Consider the following 18949-nt stretch of genomic DNA (forward strand, 5'->3'; position numbering starts at 1 on the left):
GTATCTCCTCCCTAACTCCCCACCTACACTCACCTTTACTGGCTCCATCCCCGCCTCTTTGACCTGTCCGTCTCCTCTCCACCTATCTTTTCCTCTATCCATCTTCTATCCGCCTCCCCCTCTCTCCCTATTTATTTCAGAACCCCCTTCCCCTCCCCCATTTCTGAAGAAGGGTCTAGGCCCGAAACGTCAGCCTCTCTGCTCCTCTGATGCTGCTTGGCCTGCTGTGTTCATCCAGCCCTGCACCTTGTTACATCAGTAAAGTCATTCTTGTTATTGAATGTTTTGCATATTTATTCAGGGTTTTTTCCTTTAATCAGGCACATAAAGAAAATGGCTCCATATTAAGAATTACTGTTTTAAAAACAAGTGGATTCAAATTTTTGTAAAGTTTGCAGGCTGCACAATATAAGAGTTTAATTAACAAGAGAATTTGCTAGAAGATAAAAAATAGTATCGAATATAAAGGGTTCTCATCGACAGAATAAGAATTCAAAGAAATATTTTTAGCTCTTCACAGACAAAAAGGGTGTCAGAGTGCAGTTCTTTATTCCATCATCTGAGTTATTACAAAGAGACACAGAAATATGTTTAGCATAGGATTTTAAAATATCCTAATAATATCAATCTATGTTTTCAGGTGACAAAAACAGAAATTGCTGGAAAAGCTCAGCAGGTCCAGCAGCATCTGAGGAGAGAAATCAGAGTTAACGTAATATAACATAATAACCCTCAGTTCTGAGGAAGATGCACACTGGTGTGTTTCTGAATGTCCTCTAGGGAAGGAAATCAGCTGCATGTGACTACAAACTCACAGCAATTACTTTCCCTTTTTAAGTGCCCTCTGGATAATTAGAAATATATTCTGGTCCGAAACATGTCATCTGATTTCTCTCCATAGATGCTGCCAGATCTGCTAAGCTTTTCCAGCAATTTCTGTTTTTGTTTCTGATTTACAGCACCTGCAGTTCTTTTGGTTTTTGTGTTGTCACGAGTTCTCTGCAGGTCCAATTCACAGCGTCACAACATCCACCATGGATAAGGCAAGGGGACAGGTACTGAATGCATACTGGCTGCTACTAGGGTCAAACCCAATACTGTTGGTAGCCACCGAGAGTCATAGAATCCCTACAGTGTGGAAACAGGTCCTTTGGCCCAACAAGTCCACACTGACCCTCAGAGCATCCCACCCAGACCCATCCCCCTATAACCCACCTAATCCACTCATCCCTGAACACTATGAGCAATTTAGTATGGCCAATCCACCTAGTCTGCACATCTTTGGACTGTGGGAGGAAACCAGAGCATCTGGAGGAAACCCATGCAGACACGGGGAGAATGTGCAAACTCCACACAGACAGTTGCCTGAGGATGGAATCAAACGCAGGACCCTGGTGCTGTGAGGCAGCAGTGCTAACCACTGAGCCACTGCCATCCAATTAAAATTCTTCATCTGATGCACACTAGCCAGCCAATCAACCGAGCCAAATCAGCCTTCAGGTTGCTATGGCAGCATTCACTGTTGTATGCAAGTTGGAGCCTGGATCTCTGCATAATCATGATAAATGCTCCAATTTCTTCTCCATCACCTGGCTGACCAAAAGTCTCTCCATCTCTTAGTTGGTATGTGTTGGTAGGATTTACAAGTTGACAGTCAATCCAGCCATGTTATGAACTCACTTTCAATTTCTGGAGTGGGACTTTCAGAGATCAGAGGTAGAGAAGCAACCACTGTGCCACATAACCTCCTTCAGTGACATGGATTGAGAAAAATTCTAGCATTTAAATATGATCTCAACAAGTTACTGAACACTGCCATTTAATGCGGTGCTGTTACCAGCAACTTTAATCAATGACTGGGATTTATCCGGATATTTAGTCACAAGTAGAAACAATTTATTTCAGCCTAATAGAAAGTTTTTGTTTTCCTGTTGATTAAACACTTAGTTTAAAATACCCTATAATTTAAAGGTGAGATTTCACCTGAATTCAACTTAAATTCAGAGCCTGTAATTGTTAAATGGGTTGAAAATTTACCTAAACTAAAGTTATTTAGTTGAGATTTTTACATTTAAAGTAGAATCTACAATAACCATCACTTATGCATTGCTAAAGATTAAAATAAATTTTCCAAACAGGAGGAATTGATGCAGGTAATAGACTTCTAATAAGAAAAGTTAACATGTTGATTAATGCTTGCATAAAGATATTGAATGAGTATATGCTTTTGAAAGGCAAGAAAAATGAACAAAATAAGAATATACAAAAATGATCAATTAACATTGAAATTTTATTCATTGAATGATAAGATGCAGAATGTATCTAAGCAGGGTTAAATATTACAATGCTCGCTTATTGTATTAAGTACATTAAAGGTACAGACAGACTTCAATGATCTTTATCTCTTTGCCTGTACTAACTCCTATCTAGTAGGACTTTTAAATAAATTTGATAGGTCCATGACAGTACACATTGTACATTTTTTAAAAATGTACTGGTTCACAGGAAGAAGACGTTGCTGACCATGCACTCACAAATCTACCAATACTGAAATATCTGTGACTCTGATAAATGACAACTGATAGTTTGTGTTCATTGCAATACTAGCAAGATTATTACACACAGCATTTCCAACCAAGATAACAGAAATGGAAAGTTTATTGGAATGAGGACATTATATGCATATCAGGGACACAGAACACTGAGAGAATGTTAGCTGGCACCAGCATATAATGTTGTGAGAGAGTGGTCTATTGTTGTAATGGTAGTGCACTTGTCCCTTGAACCACAAAATATGGCATCGAGCACAACACTAACATAGGATAATTGCACATCCACAGACTGGGTGGAATACACATTTCTCACATTTGTCATTCCAACAAACCTCCTTTTCCTTTTATCTTAGATGAAATGCTGTTTGTATTAAGTGACAAGAATTGAAAACTAAGGAACAGAGGTTCTTGGGCTAGCCATGTAGTACATGTGGTTTACAGTGTCACCAAATAGTCATGTAACCCTGCATATATTGGAAATTCCTTTGGATATGTCACATATTTAGGGTGAGCTTGCCAATTGGATACAAAACTGGCTTAATGGCAGGAGACAGCTAGTGATGGTGAAAGAGACAACAAGGTGCAGGGCTGGATGAACACAGCAGGCCAAGCAGCATCATAGGAGCAGAGCAGCTAGCTGCGAGAATTAATGTGAATTGCAGGACACATTGATCATCGACACTTTGAACGCACTTTGCGGCCCCGGGTTCTTCCCGGGGCTATGCCTGTCTGAGGGTCGCTTGAAAATCAATCGCACTCGCCCCTGGCTGGCGAGAGCGCGGCTGGGAGTGTCGCAGAGGACGTCGTTCCTCTCTGTCTCCCTAAGTGCAGACTCCAGAGCCCTCCGGCGTCGGAGCGCTCGACCTTTTCCCACGCCCTGCTCGTTCCCCCGTCGCGTCGGACGCCCGTCTGGGCCCCGCGTGGCGTCAGTCTGAGCTGCGGTCGTGGGGCCAGCACGGCTGTCGCCTTTCCCAGCACGGCTGTCGGTGAGCCTCTCTGCTCCTATGATGCTGCTTGGCCTGCTGTGTTAGCCTCTCTGCTCCTATGATGCTGCTTGGCCTGCTGTGTTCATCCAGCCCTGCACCTTGTTGTCTCGGATTCTCCAGCATCTGCAGTTCCTACTATCAGTGATGGTGAAAGGTTGTTTTTAGTGCTTCAGGCCTGTGACCAGCGAAGTTCCACAGGGATTGGTGTTGGGTCCACTTTTCTTTGCCATTTACAAAAAATATTTGGATGAGAATATAGAAGAAATGGTTAATAAGTTTGTAAATGACACCAATATTGTTGTATAGTGGACAGTGAAGAAGGTTATCTAAGATTACAAAGAGATCTTGATCAATTGGGTCAATGGACTAAAGAGTGGCAGATGGAGTTTAATTTGGATAAATGTGAGGTATTGCATTTTGGTAAAACAAACAAGGGCAGGACTTATACAATTAAACATAGGGCCTTGGGTAGTGTTATAGACAGAGAAACCTAGGGGTTCAGGTACATAATTCTTTGAAGTTTGCATCACACATAGATAGGGTGGTTAAGATAGCATTTAGCACGCCTACCTTCACTGTTCAAACTTTTGAGTACAAGAATTGGGATGTTAGGTTGAAGTTATACAGGACATTGGTGAAGCCTCTTCGGGAGTACTGTGTCCAGTTCTGGTCACTGTTATAGGAAGGAAATTATTAAGCTGGAGAGGGTTCAGAAGAGATTTACCAAGATGTTGCATGGAATGGAGGGTTTGAGTTATAAGGAGAGACTGTACTGTACAGGCTGGGACATTTTTCACTGGAGCATAGGAAGTTGAGGGGTGATCTTTAAGAGGTTTATAAAATCTTGAGGGGTATAGATAGGGTGAATGGCAGGTGTCTTTTCCCTAGGGTGGGCGATTTCAAGATTAGGAGGCAAACTTGTAAGGTGAGAGGAGAAAGATTTTAAAAAGACATGAGGGGCAATTGATTTTGCACAGGAAGTGGTTCAAGGGTGTAATGAAATTCCAGAGATAGTGATGGATGCGGGTACACTTACAATATTTAAAAGACAGTTGGATATGTATATGAATAAGAAATGTTTGGAGGGCTATGGGCCAAGTGCAGGCAGGTGAGACTAGTTTGGTTCGGGATTATAGTTGGCATGCACTGGTTGGACCAAAGTGTCTGTTTCAATGCTGTATGACTCTATTAGTCTGTGACTTGATATATAAACTACCTGCTTGGAATGCTTTCAAATAGCTCCATTGACTGTTGTTACTCAATAACCAAGCTTTAAATAGACACTTCATGACTGACAGTCCCATTTTCTGATAAGATACTCAGGGCATTATATACAGGGTCACAGTTAAACTTATAGAAAGCATCCACATGTTCTTGGAATCACATTGAAAATTACATAACTTCATTATCCATTACCTAAACAGTCAACTTAACATGTCTGCTCAAATATCTGCAGTTGAGTTTCAACTCTAGACATAAAACCCATGACCTTCTGAATCAAAAACAGAAAAGGATTTACAATGGTGCCATACAACCAACATTCTAGTGTGTTCTTTTTTTGGTTTATACAGTCATTTTACATTTGCCAGTCAGAAGGTGCAGAGGTTTTGAAGAAACAGATTTTACAATGCATTGCATCCACTTGGACTGCCTGCCAGGAAAAGCAAGAAAGATAGACTTAGCCTACAGGATGTATCTTTTTTTAATTCATTAACAGGATGAGGGTGTTGCTGGCTAGGGCCAGCAGGCAGTTCAGAGTCAACCACATTGCTGTGGGTCTGGAGTCACATGTAGGCCAAACCAGGTAAAGATGGCAGTTTCCTTTCCTAAAGGACATTAGTGAACCAGATGGGTTTTCATGACAATTGGCAATGGATTCTTGGTCAAAATTAGATTCTTAAATCCAGATATTTTTATTGAATTCAAATTCCACCATCTGCCGTGGCAAGATTTGAACCCAGGTCCCCAGAATGTTATCCGGGTCTCTGGATTAACAGTCCAGCAATAACACCACTAGGCCATCACCTCCCCTAAAATCCAAATATCGAGACTGCATGAATCACTGAGCACAGGAAAGGATAAACACTTGAGAACAGTATTGGAAATGTTGCTGGCCAGAGGGTCAGGTCTTCTCTTTCCTCGATTGTAGAGCTGAGAGCTTAGGCCATCACAAGCCCAGCTTATAAAACAAAACACTTTTAAGTGCAGTTGTCTATTGGTATTACTTCAGTCTATTCACAGCATCCCCTAACATATTGCCATGAGTATGCAGGTGTCACTATCCACATCTGCAAAGCAAAGACTTCCCAGCATTGCAATACACAATGGAGTGTATACCAAATACATTGGCACTTGCATTGGAAACTATGGTAGCGCAACTCCAGTCCAGTTGAAGTACATCTCACCATTGTTTAACACACACTCAGTTCTGAGGAAGGGTCACCGGACCCGAAACGTTAACTCTGTTTTCTCCTTCACAGATGCTGCCAGAGCTGCTGAGCTTTTCCAGCAACTTTGTTTTTGTTCCTGATTTACAGCATCCACAGTTCTTTCGGTTTTTATTCACCACTGTTTAAACTGCTTCAATAGAACCCCTGTGCTCCAACATCCAACAAGTCCTTTTTCAACTCACTTACAAGATATGGATATCACCGTCAACATTTATTATTGATCCCAAATTGTGCTTGAGGAACAATTAAGTAGTTTGCTGGATAATTTCAGCTGGAAGTTAGTAGTCAACCACATTGTATATAGGCCACACCAGGCAAGAACAGCAGAATTCATTTCCTAAAGGGTATCGGTAAACCACAGAGATTTTACAACAATACAGAAGATTGATGATCACCTGTTATTGCTACTATTGAAGCATTTTACTCCAAAAAGCAACAGGGCCTCTTGTCCATCTAGAGCTTTTAGAGGGACAATTGGGGAAATATAATTGTGAGGAATCAAAAATTCATTTTCCTGATGACGAGTTAAAATTTTGTTCTAAAGTCGGGTTGGCTTTTCCAAACTCTTATGCATTCATGAGCATGTTATGAATAATCATTAACACCACAGCCAACTAATTATACTCACAAGTGCAATCTCATCAAAAATGGGAAACACGTGTTCACAAACCTGTCTATACATATAGGGTATCAACCTGGTGAGGTAGACTTTTTCCTTCAAGCTCCAGTAACTACAAATTACTTAAATTATTTGACTTCTTCATAACCAAAGTATTTCTTTGCTGAAATGTTTACAAAGTAAGGGGTCTCCATGGTAATTGGCTCATAAAAAGTATTAATCTCGCTTAATGTTGTTAAACGCATACAGTGTTGGGGTGAAACGTGACCAGTCAACAAGCCTGTTCAAGTGAGACTGGCTGATGCCATCAAACCTGACTAGGGCTGGCAAGAAGGACTGAACTCAAAGGTGGTTCAACTCAAAAAGCCAGTTTTTGTGGGCGTATCTGTGTCCCATGCAAGCCTTTGACGAAAAGCAATCAAATATGTACATTGTCCTAGTTGTGATGGAAGGCCAGTCACTTGATAGTAGCTGAACTCATAGATTCATTGACTATTACAGTACAGTAGGAGGCCATTTGGCACATCTTGTCTGCATGAATCAACAAAGACCTGACTACACTAATCCTATTTTCCAGTGTTAGGCCTACGGTCCTGGAAGCTATGGCAACATATGTGAATACAGAAATACTGCCTAAATGCTATGAGAATTTCTGACTTAACCACTCTTTCAAATAATTAGTTCCAGACTCCCATCACCCTGTTAGTAAAAAGACTCCTCCTAAACTTTCATAGAATCCCTACAGTATGGAAACAGGCCCTTTGGCCCAACAAGTCCACACTGACCCTTGGAGCATCCCACCCAGACACATCCCCCTATAACGCACCTAAGCTACACATCCCTGAACACTACAGGCAATTTAGCACAGCCAATCCACCTAACCTGCACATCTTTGGACTGTGGGAGGAAACCCACACAGACATGGGGAGAATGTGCAAACTCCACACAAACAGTCGCCCGAGGGTGGAATTGAACCTGGGTCCTTAGTGCTGTGAGGCAACAGTGCTAACCACTGAGCCACGGAGCCACATGCCACCCCGTTCTCTTAACTTTCTACCTCTTACCTGAAATGCCTTTGCTTAATGATTCCTTTACTAATGGAAAACATGTCTTCCTATCCGCTGTCCATAATCCTTACAATCTTACACACCTCTATCAAGGTCCTTCTCAACCTTTGCTGCTCCGAGGAAAACAATCCCAGCCTACTGAATCTTTCCTTGGAGTTCAGATCCTTCAGCCTAGGAACCATCTTGGTAAATTTTCTTTGCTCCCTCTCTAGTGAAATCCACTTCCTGTATCATAGACAATTTAGCTTTTGATCGTGTAGGTTCCTACCTTTTTGACCAGTCTGCCATGAGGGACATTATCAAATGCCTTGCTGAAGTCCATGTGGACCACATCAAACCATTACCCTCACCAACACTACTGATTACCTCCTCAAAAGATTTGGTCAAATTTATCAAACATGACCTTCTTGTAATAAATCCATCTGACTCTGACAAGTGCAGATATATTCTGACCGTCATAGTTCTTTCTAAAAACTTTCCCACCATTGAGGTTAGACTGTCTCGCCAATATTTCCCTGCTCTATCCCTTCTTCCCTCTTTTTAAGAGTGGGACAATGTTAACAGTCATTCAGCCCCCTGTCATCCCACCTGTGGCCAAAATGGATTGCAAAACTACTACCAGGATTGCTGATATCTTCTCTATTGTCTCCCTCAACAGCATGGGATACATCTCATCTGCGCCTGCAGATTTATTCACTTATAAGACTGTTAAACTCTCTAGTACCTCATTTCTCTCTGTATTAATATTTTCGCAGTACTAATAATTCACAGTCCAATATCTGTGTTCTCCTTTTTCATTATGAAGTCTGAAACAAAATATTCATTGAGGTCTGTGCCCACATCTTTCAGGTCCACATGGACATTGTCTTTATGGTCCGTAATGGGCACAAATCTTTCCCTAGTTAGCCTCTTGCTATTTATACATACTTTTTAAAAAAGAAACTTTGAATTTTCCTTTATTCTACAGACCAATGCTTTCCCATTGCACACTCTTACTTCCAAATATTCTTTTGAGCTGCTGAGTGCTGTAGCCTCCTTCTATGTTTTAAGTGTGAAGCCTGGTAGAAGTGTGAGAGATAATCACTGTGGTGAACTTAGTACTACGTCGGTAGCTGTAATGCGCACTTTACAGTGGCAAACTTACAATGCTAATTCACAGTCATTGAAGCATAAAACAATGAGGACATGATGGTACATACCATGGCCAAGCAAAATAGATCATTCATCCTCCATCAGCACTGAGGCCAGGTTTTTTAGAGCTACCCAAGGGAACTGATCTCTGCAGCCACCTCTGTCCAGGCTGTCTTAATAAGTCAGCATGGTATCTTATTGCCATCCATTGTCAAAAGAATTTCTCATGTGTCCTGGACAGCTTGCAGGAAAATCTCTAGGGAGGAACCACTGAATCTTGGTGCAAATTTGTTGTGATCTCTGAAATTGCAAATGTGGATAGGGTTGATGAGCAGAAAATGAGTGATGCTTCTGGCTTACAGGGAGTAAAGTGTTGGCTAGATACATTTTAAAATATGGAATCTGGATGTTGGAACCTGGAAGGTCCTGAGGGCTTAATAACATTGTGCCTATAAAAATTTGGCATTTCACCAGTGCAGGCATATAAGCTCAGAAGAATGCAATTGTACATGAAAACTCAACCCACACCCATGCTGAAGTGCCTTCCTGTATTAGATTTGCTTTCACAATTCATCTCAAGCAAAGAAAATTCAATCCTCACATTTCTTCATTCTATTGGTAGACCAGAGGGAGAACATGATGATGCAGGGCTTCACTAACTTTGCTGCACAAGTATCTACTCCCACACACATGGTGAGGGAATATCCAGAAACAGATGCATAACTGATAAATACATGGTTGAAACCATCAGCTCCAAAGGTGATAACCCATCTCCACCCACGCACAAATGGTAGTAGAAGGATTTGGAAATAGGCAGGACCAATCAGGCTACAGCAGCAACAGATGCTACGTAACTAATGTGATGTAATGAAGAAGCATAAGGTGATGCAACGCTGTCTGAATGTCATATTGTTTGTACTGACACTCAGCAGCGAGCCACCACACTTAAAAGGTCATAGAATGTTAAAGCACATAAGGAAACCATCTGTGTCAGCTATCTGCATTCTCTTGATATAGAAAAGTGAGCTACTTTTGAACTAATTTTGATGATGAATGTAACAAAATATGACCCACTAAGACTGTTCCTTCTGAACATGAGACAGCAAAATTATTGGTTGCCAAGTTGAACAAAGTAATGAACACTTTGTTTTTGATTACATGTGCAAGGTGACAAGGGTAACTCTTCAATTTTCTAATTTTATTACTTTTCTAAAACTTTTTTTATCTGTTACAAAAGGGGATACAAATAACTACAGAGAAAAGTCTCTGAAAACAAAAAAAAACTTTGCAAGATTTATCTATCCCTTAAATACAATCAAATCAAACAAAAACTCAGTTGTGAACAGATCACTTTATAGGTAGGGTTTCCAATGGTCACACAGATATGAAAGTATTGGGCCGTAATTTCTCAGGTTAACATCCTAACCAGGATCATGCTGATGTTGTCCTACATTAGTGATGCAGCTGGAGTTTGCTAAGCCACAAGGAGGGTATCTCAGTTAGATGCAACAGGTAGATAAAAATGTCACTTCAAATTCATCTTTAGAATCCTTTTCATTTATGGCTATGTAAGGTCCAGAGTGGAACGACAATAAAAATTCAATGGGCTGATTCTTGAGAAGACTGCATTATCCTGTGCGGAAACAGTGTATAGCCTTTGCATAATCTTGGATTTAGAAAAATAAGAAACAATATAAAATTCTTAAAGGACTTGACAGGGTAGATGCTGAGAAAATGTTTCCCCTGGTTGGGAATCTAGAGCACAGGGTCTGACTCAGAATAAGAGGTCAGCCATTTATGAGTTAGATTACGATATATTTATTCACTGAAAGAGTTGTATATCTTAGAGATTCTGACCTAGAGATCTGGATGCTGAGCCATAGAATATATTCAGGTCAGAAGAAGATAGATTTTTGGTTATTAGGATATTAAAAAAGGATAGTGCATGAAGGTAGAGTCAGGAAATCAGCCTTGATTCTGTTGAATGTAACAGCAGATTCAAAGAACCAAAGGCCTACTCCAGCTAATGTTCTTATGTCAGTTGCTGGAACATCTCCCCACCCAGTGGCTCCATGCTCTGCAACTGCACCAATCTCTGACTGTTATGTCTTCAGCTCCTGAGCAAGGTGGCCAATCTAGGATTTGTTTGGACAAGTTACTGTTGTGTTCAGGGTTCTGGTTCTTGTACATTCTAGTATACTGCCATTGTCACAGCCCACCAGTCTTTATTAATAATAAGAGTGCTATTAAGAGTAACAGGAACTCCCAGTGTGGGAGCCTATTATCCGGACCATTTCCTGATCTTCACGTCTGTCTTCTAAGGGACAGTTGAAGGTTTTAGATCTTGGAATGCAACCACGAAGTCACTCCCACCAAAAAACACTAAAAATCTGACACATTTGGAACTCCACCACTTTCTAAGAAGGTGTAAGTCTCTCATCAGATTCACAGTGGGAGACTGAGCAAATCTACAATGAACGTCCTACGATAAAATTAAAAGGTAATTTGCCAATCATAGAAATCTGAAACACAACATATAATACAGTATTAACTAAAAGAATACAAGTATATATGTGGAAATATGAAGCATCTCTGAAGAGAAGTAAAGGCAGGTTATGATATTTGTATATCTGTCCTTCCTTCAGTAAACCCTAAAATTCTGATTTTGTTTAGAACCATTTTTTCTCAGAACTTTCACTGATGATTTTAAAAGTTATACTGCACGTGGTCAAATCGCTTATGCAGAAAAAAAAGTTTAAAGTGCATAGTTTTGAGGACCAATTTTCTGAAAAATATATTTGATCTGGCAAATGACACAGCAGTGCAACCTCAGGAGGATCAACTACGCTAAATTAACCAATAGGAGATTCTATTATTTGAATTGAGAATTCGCAAGTATTAGCTTGCCCAGAGGCCTGCAGCCTTCATTTCAAGCACCAAAGGTTTTGCTTTGAGCTTTCTTACAGACCACAGACCATACGATATAGGAGCAGACTTAGGCCATTCAGCCCATCGAGTCTGCTTCACCATTCGATTCTGGCTGATATATTTCTCAACTCCATTTTCCTGCCTTCTCCCCGTAATCCTTGACCCCACTACTAATCAAGAACGTATGTTCTTAGCCCTCACAGCCTTCTGTGGCAATAAGTTCCACAGATTCACCACCCTCTGGTTGGAGAAACACCTCCTCATCTCAGGTCTGAAGTGTTATACCTTCATTCTGAGGCAGTGCTCTCTCTCTCCTGTTAGAGGAAACATCCTCTCCATGTCCACTCTATCCAGACTGCTCAGTATTCTGTAAGTTTCAATGAGATCACTCATTATCCTTCTAGACTTCATTGAGTACAGACCCAGAATCCACAACCACTCCTTATGTGTCAAGCCCTTCATCCTCAGGATCATGTAAATATCCTCTAAACCTCCTCCAACGCCAGCACATCCTTCCTTAGATATTGGCCCAAAACTGCTTATAATATTCAAAATGCTGTCTGATCAGAGCCTTATACAACCTCAGCAGTACATTTCTGCTCTTGTATTCTAGACCTCTTGAAATGCAAGAATCAGAAGCCTTCAATGTAACATTGGCAAATTGTTCAGAATTTGATTGAAAAATCTTCACCCTACTCCAGCAAACCTGCAATTGGCTTAGGAGTCTATTGCACCAGCTGTCTTCTGGCAGGCCCTGTTTGGGATGCCCAGTGAGTGCCCAATGTTAGGATACTGTTATAGACCCTACCAAATGCCCTCAAAACATTCAGAAGATAGTCTAGACTCTACCTTTTTTCTTACTTTAAAGGTAAATGTAAGGTGTTATGTTCCAGATGCAATTCAATTGGTCAAACTGCTGGATTTAAAGCAAAACACATTTTATTCATCCACTATGGTTAAAATAGAACTAAAGAAAGAATGAATTGGAATAACAATTCTACTGGAAAACTTAGAATAATAGAAACAATAACTATTGCTAATTAACTGTTCCAATATAGCAACATCCCATAAACACACCCTTGGCAAAAGGCAAATTCAGAAAACAGATTGTCTCTCATTCAATTCCCGCAGCAGGAAGACAACCCCTGCTTTTGGCTGTAACCGAGAGAGGGAAAAAAATAGCTTCCACTTCTTCAAGACCCTATCAGCAACTGCTGAAAGCTAAAACTAAAAATCCTGGTTCTGTGGGAACTTGACCACACCCATTCAGGCTACTTCTATTGTTCCAACTTTTAAAAAAAACCCAAGGCCTAACAAGCTGTTGACTCTAGTGACTCTTTTAGACTGCTCAATACCTCTGTCTCAAAACTTTTCTTTTAAAAAAAAACACAGGACAAATACACCTCTTAAAGGTACAGTACTGTTACAGGCACCAACCAGCCAACCAGACAGCCGGCTGTACTGGACTTCGTATTAACCAACAAGATTAATTACTGACCTCATAGTGCACATGTCCCTGGTAGCAGTGACCATAACATAAATGAATTTTGCATACAGTTTAAAGAAGAAAAATTAGGGAATTAATTTAAACTAAGGCAATTATGAGGGCATGAAAGCAGAGCTAGTGAAAGTGAACTGACAACGTAGCTTAAGGGTTGTGCAAAAGAGCTTCAGTGGCAAACTTTAAAGGCACATTCCAGAAAGCACGGAACAGATTTATATATTCCACCAAATATGAAAAAGTCAAAGATACCTTCAAACTCAAGAAAAGACATTAATTGTGAAGATATGTGGCAGGTCAGAAAATTGGAGCGAATACTAAAAACATCATAAAACAAAGAATTACAGAATAAATAAGAGGAAAAAAATTAGAATACAAGAGAAAGTTTGTCAAAAAATTGAAAATAGGTAAAAGAAGTTTCTTCAGATATTTAAAGAAAGAAAAGAGTTATCAAATTAAGTGCTGGTCCTATAGAAAATAAGCTAAGGGAATTTGTAATGGAGGATGAAGAAATGGCAGAGGAATTGAACAGATATTTTGCGCCAGTCTTCTTTAGAAAGCATACAATGACGTCCTGGAAATAAAAGCAAATCTGGAATTGAAAGTGAGGCAGGAACTCAAGAAAATTACAATTTACTCAGGAGTGCTGAGTAGATTGTTGGAACTACAATTTGACAAGTCTCCGGGTCTTGATAGATTTCATTCTAGGATCTTAAAAGAAGTAGCTAGTGGCATAGTTGATGCATTGGTCTTAACTTTCCAAACTCATTGGTTTTGGGGGAGGTCCTTTCAGATTGGAAAATAGCTAATGAACTCCTTTATTCAAAAAAGGAGGGAGGCAGAGAGCAGAAAACTATAGGCTAGTTAGCTTACCATCTGTCTTAGGGTAAATATTGGAAGCTATCATTAAAGACATTATTACAGGGTGCTTGGATAAGTTTGTGTTAATCAGGAGCCAACATGATTTTGTAAAAGGGAAATCATGCTTAACTAATTTATTGGAGTTCTTTGAAGATGTAGCTTGTACTGTGGATAAAGGGATCAGTGAATGTATTGTACTTAGATTCCCAGAAGATATTTAATAAGGCACCACATCAAAGGTTACTGCAGAAAATAAAATCTAATGGCTTTGGAGTGACATATTGGCATGGATAGAAGATTGGCTGACAAACAGGATGCAGAGAATAGGAATAAATTGGTATTTTCCAGGCTGGCTGGATGTCACAATGGTGTGTTACGGAGTTTAGTGATGTTTTACAATTTATATAAATAATATGGATGAAGTGTTCAATGGCATGGTAGCTAGATTTGCTGATAACACAAAGATAGATAGGAAAGTGTGTGAATAAGACATAAGGAGCCTACAAACGGACATAAATAGTTTAAATGAGTTGGCAAAGATCTGGCAAATGGAGTACAATGTGGAAATCTGGGAAGTTCTTAATTTTGGGAGAATAACAAAAGCATATTATTCATAAGGTGAGAGATTGCAGAGATCTGAGATGCAAAGAGATCTGAAACACTAACAGAAATTACAGAAAAGAAATGGAAAGCAGAGTTAATGTTTTGAATCCAGTGATCCTTCATCAGTACTGAATCTGAAGAAGCGTCACTGGGCTCAAAATGTCAACTTTGCTTCCTCTTCACAGATGCTGCCAGACCTGCTGAGTTTCTCCAGCAATTTCTGTTTTGTTACAGATCTCCAGTATCCACAGTTCTTTGTTTTATTGCAGTCATCTGGGTGCCCTACTGCATGAACTGCAGAAGGTTAGTTTGCAGATGCAGTGACAATTCAGGAAAAATAATAGAATGTTACATTCTGTTGTGAGGAGAATTGAATGCGGGAATGAGGAGGTAATACTTCAGTTATACAGGGTATTGGTGGAATTACATGTGGAGTACTTCGTACAGTACTGGTCACTGTACTTATGGAAGGATACTAATGAATTGGAAACAGTTCAGAGAAAGTTTACTAGATTAATGCCTGGAATTAGCAGATTGCCTGATGAGGGGAGGCTAGATAGGCTAGGCCTGTACCCTCTGGATTTCAGAAGAGTCAGATGCAACTTAATTGAAATACATAAGATTATACATAATATAATACTTTCTGGGTAGAGGCAGAAAAGATGTTTCCTTTTGTGGGAGAATCTAGAACTAGGGTCATTCAAAATTAAAGGATCAGACTTTTAAGACAGAGATGAAGAAAAAAATTTCTCTCAGAGTATTGTGAGTGTTTCAAATTCCCTTCCTCTAAAGGCAGTGGATGCAGAACCTTTAAATATTTTTAAGGCAGATTGTTGATAACAAAGGGATGAAAGATTATTGGGGGTATGCAGGAAAGCAAAGTTACAGTTAAAATCAGACCAGCCATGATATTATTGAGTGGAAAAGGAGACTCGAAGGGCTAACTGGCCTACTCGTGTTTCTTATTTATATGCCGTTTGAATCTTTACACAGCAAAATGAAAGGGAGAACCTAAAGCACCCTCTTCCTATTTCAATACCAATGGTCAGTCTGAACCTCCTACAGGTGGAGGTCAATTTGAAGACAACATAAAGCCTGGAGATCCTTGGTATATCATAGGCAAAGGTTCATGTAACAAGTCTTCACTGCTTTGTAATCTTCACCTGTAATGAAGGGTGCTAGTGGCCAAGTGCAGTGAAGAGAGAAGTCTACTTTCCAGTCTTCCCCATTAGATGGTTGAACTTAGACCTTTAAAAGAACATGTATTAAACTTAAATAACTTAATATAAGCCAATGATGAGTATTACTGTCTGGTGGTCATAATGATTGGTGCATGGTTCCTTCTTCAAGCCAAAAACCATTGCCCTAAGCTTCTGAAACTTGCAAAGCTAACTACACTGTAAACATTAATAAAACAAGTAGACCTGCCAATGGCATTCCTCACAAATAATCAAGAATTCAAAGTGCATAACGTAACTCAATTTTTCAAGACAAAAGAGGCTTGGTGATTTTATTGATAATGTGCGAGACATATAGATATAGAGGAATTGAACTCCCGAAATAAACAAATACAGCGCATGATCTGGTTTAACAGAAATCTAAACTACAATATTCAGCTATTACCTTTAATAGCTTGCTAGCAAAATAACTCTACAAAAGGAAGTTAAAAATTCTAACTAATTATTTTAAATAATTAGAATTAAAAATGGAACTATGCATTGGAAACAGATAATGGTGTCAAGATTCAACCACCACCAAGATTATTGTAAAAAGAGAATCAATTTCTGAAACAGAGTAGATGAACGATCGGGATATTTCCTCTGCAGTATTTTCATATGTTTACACTCTACTTCACAGAAGCAGATATGTTCCAGGAGAGTTCTGCTCAATAGTTGAACTGCTTTTAAAGCGTCTGAAAAAGCTTAAAATAGTTCAATTTTCAACAATCATTTGAATTAACATTAAAAGTGTAATCTTACCTAGTAAATTTGTCAACCATAGAGCCAAGTCTTCCTTCATTGGTAATAAACTAGCCTCATGCCTGCTCGCCAACCACTGACTGTACTGATGCACATCAGACAGGCTTGGCCCCGGCTCCTTCGGACTGAATGTGCTGCACATCTTTTCTTATCCACTTGTTCTATCTAGCATGAAAGAAAAATAAAATGTCCGTGATGCTATAGAAGGGACAACAACAGGTGATGATGTGCCAAGCATAAACTTTATTTTACTTCAGAAATATTTTGGTACTTATTTTTCAATAGTTGAAATGAATGCAAAAACAAAGAAGCAAATAAAGGTACATTGATTCCAAAACAACAAAACATAAATTACCATTAGTTTCACTCACTGTAAAGAATCATACATCAGCAGTTACTTGAGAATCAAAAAAGGATTACATCATTTCTAAAAGAATCAAACTACTTATTTTAATAGTGTATACCATATTTTAAAGTTTTTAATATAGTATTTTAAGTTTTACCGTGATCCCAAACAGCAGGACTTAGCTACATATGGCACTAACAATGTTGCTGGCTAAACAAACTTCCAATTAGACCGTTTTTCCTGTTTCAGAACAGTCCTCTTTGTACCTGAATGTGAGCTTACATCTCAAGTTCTAAGCAGCATTATCAAAACCAGTGACCTGGTTTAGTACAGTTTACTGTACCCCTAATGGCATGCAGCAGTCTGTTTCTTTTTCAACAGCATTATAAGGCATAATCACTCCCCTCCAAACGAACAGTGGGTTTTTACATAAGCCTGCACAGTAGAGCATTCATTCCATCTTCTCCGTAAAGAGCAGTGTTACAATGTTTGGTCTCATCCGTAATTTAAGCTATCAAACTGATATTTACGAAAGGGTTGCGTATGAAAGGAGCAAGCAATCATAGAGACTCTGCAATTTCTCCAGCACTTCTTTCAGTAATTAGTCTATCATTGCCATTAATACCGTCTATATACACAGAATGAGTCCAAGTTAAGCTTCCTTAGTGTAATTAAGTGATTAGTAACACAATGCACTGAAATTACTTTCTTATTATAATCGGTATGATGTGATATAATAATCTGAAAACTTTGGAGGATTCAATGGGCAAAATGAGTGCATTTTTGAGTCTGTCGCTTACTATTTTTCCTTCATAAATGCACTAACGTTGCAGGAACTCATTTTGAGGTTTCACGCAACAACAAAAAAACTTACTAGGACAATTCAGTATTTAAGAATTAACGCGTCCAATTTAAAAAAAAGTGTAAAGGATTCCCAAAGCGATATCAAAACAGCGACTGTAGTCACACTGTCGGATACTTCGTACATTTTCATTTACTTGGGGATAAAATTATACATTCTCAATTGTTTCAAATTGTAAATTCAGACTGCGACTAGCTTCGCAATACGCCAAAATGCCGCCTTCTATCGTATACTGTAGCGTCGTGGAAGCTCATCATTGCAGGCGAAACACTGCGCTGCTCCTCACCCAGTACAAGCGGTTCTGTTCTGGAGCTTTCACTCTCTTTCTTCTGCAATGCTACACTCTGCGGATCGACCTTCTCCTTTGCACGTGTGAATTAAACAACACTTTTCACAATCGGTCTCCTGCATGACGAATTCTTCAATTCATTAAGTGTGCGTCTTCGTATGAAGCATCCTAGCCGAGCTGATGAGAAGAGGAGCACAAGACATTCCTTACACAATCACATCGTCCTGTCAAACAAGAACGGAAGTCAGTGGCTACAAATACCTTTTCCACTACCAAACACACTGTCAATGATTTATCCCTGAAACGCGTATAGGTTTCAACATCTGGCAAATTCAGATTATTTGTACATTGCTTTCACAAATTGTTTTTCCTATGTTGAGGGTAGGCGAATATAAAATAATCTTTTTCACATAAGTTGCATGACACTGGGCTTTTATGCTAATTAACAATTTGGCCATGCAAAAAAAGGACATTAGTCAACCGTTATCGCTGTCCGTAGATCCAGTTTCAATTTTGTGCTGACTCATTTTATCTTACTTCAGTTTGATTTTTTTAAAAGAAAAAAAGATCTGGCACAGAATTCTGATGTGGTTATCTTGCAACAATAGATTAAATAATTGGCAACGTGTTTGTAATTCGTGGCTATGTGTTTGCAACTGGGTGTCTGGGTTACATAGCTGCCTGGCACGTCCAGTGATTCAGATGGTCAGGAATGAGTTTTTGATAACATTTTGAAGGTGAGCACTGGTGGCCTCAAAACATTCTTCCCTCACCA

General features: G+C 39.5%; 1 protein-coding gene across 1 annotated transcript in view; it reads right to left on the minus strand.

Moving 5' to 3' along the window:
• LOC109910436 (growth arrest-specific protein 2) overlaps positions 1-18374 on the minus strand; it is a 127188-nt gene extending 108814 nt beyond the window's left edge. Inside the window, exons 1-2 of the mRNA XM_048606895.1 lie at positions 18172-18374; positions 16678-16842 (exon numbers count right to left, since the gene is read on the minus strand). Of these exons, the coding sequence (XP_048462852.1) occupies positions 16678-16819 (142 nt within the window). The 5' untranslated portion in view covers positions 16820-16842; positions 18172-18374. The remainder of the gene's footprint in view (positions 1-16677; positions 16843-18171) is intronic.
• Between the last annotated feature and the right edge of the window lie 575 nt (positions 18375-18949).

This window comes from Rhincodon typus, chromosome 17 (assembly GCF_021869965.1).
Source record: "Rhincodon typus isolate 14 chromosome 17, sRhiTyp1.1, whole genome shotgun sequence".
Classification (NCBI taxonomy): Eukaryota; Metazoa; Chordata; class Chondrichthyes; order Orectolobiformes; family Rhincodontidae; genus Rhincodon; species Rhincodon typus.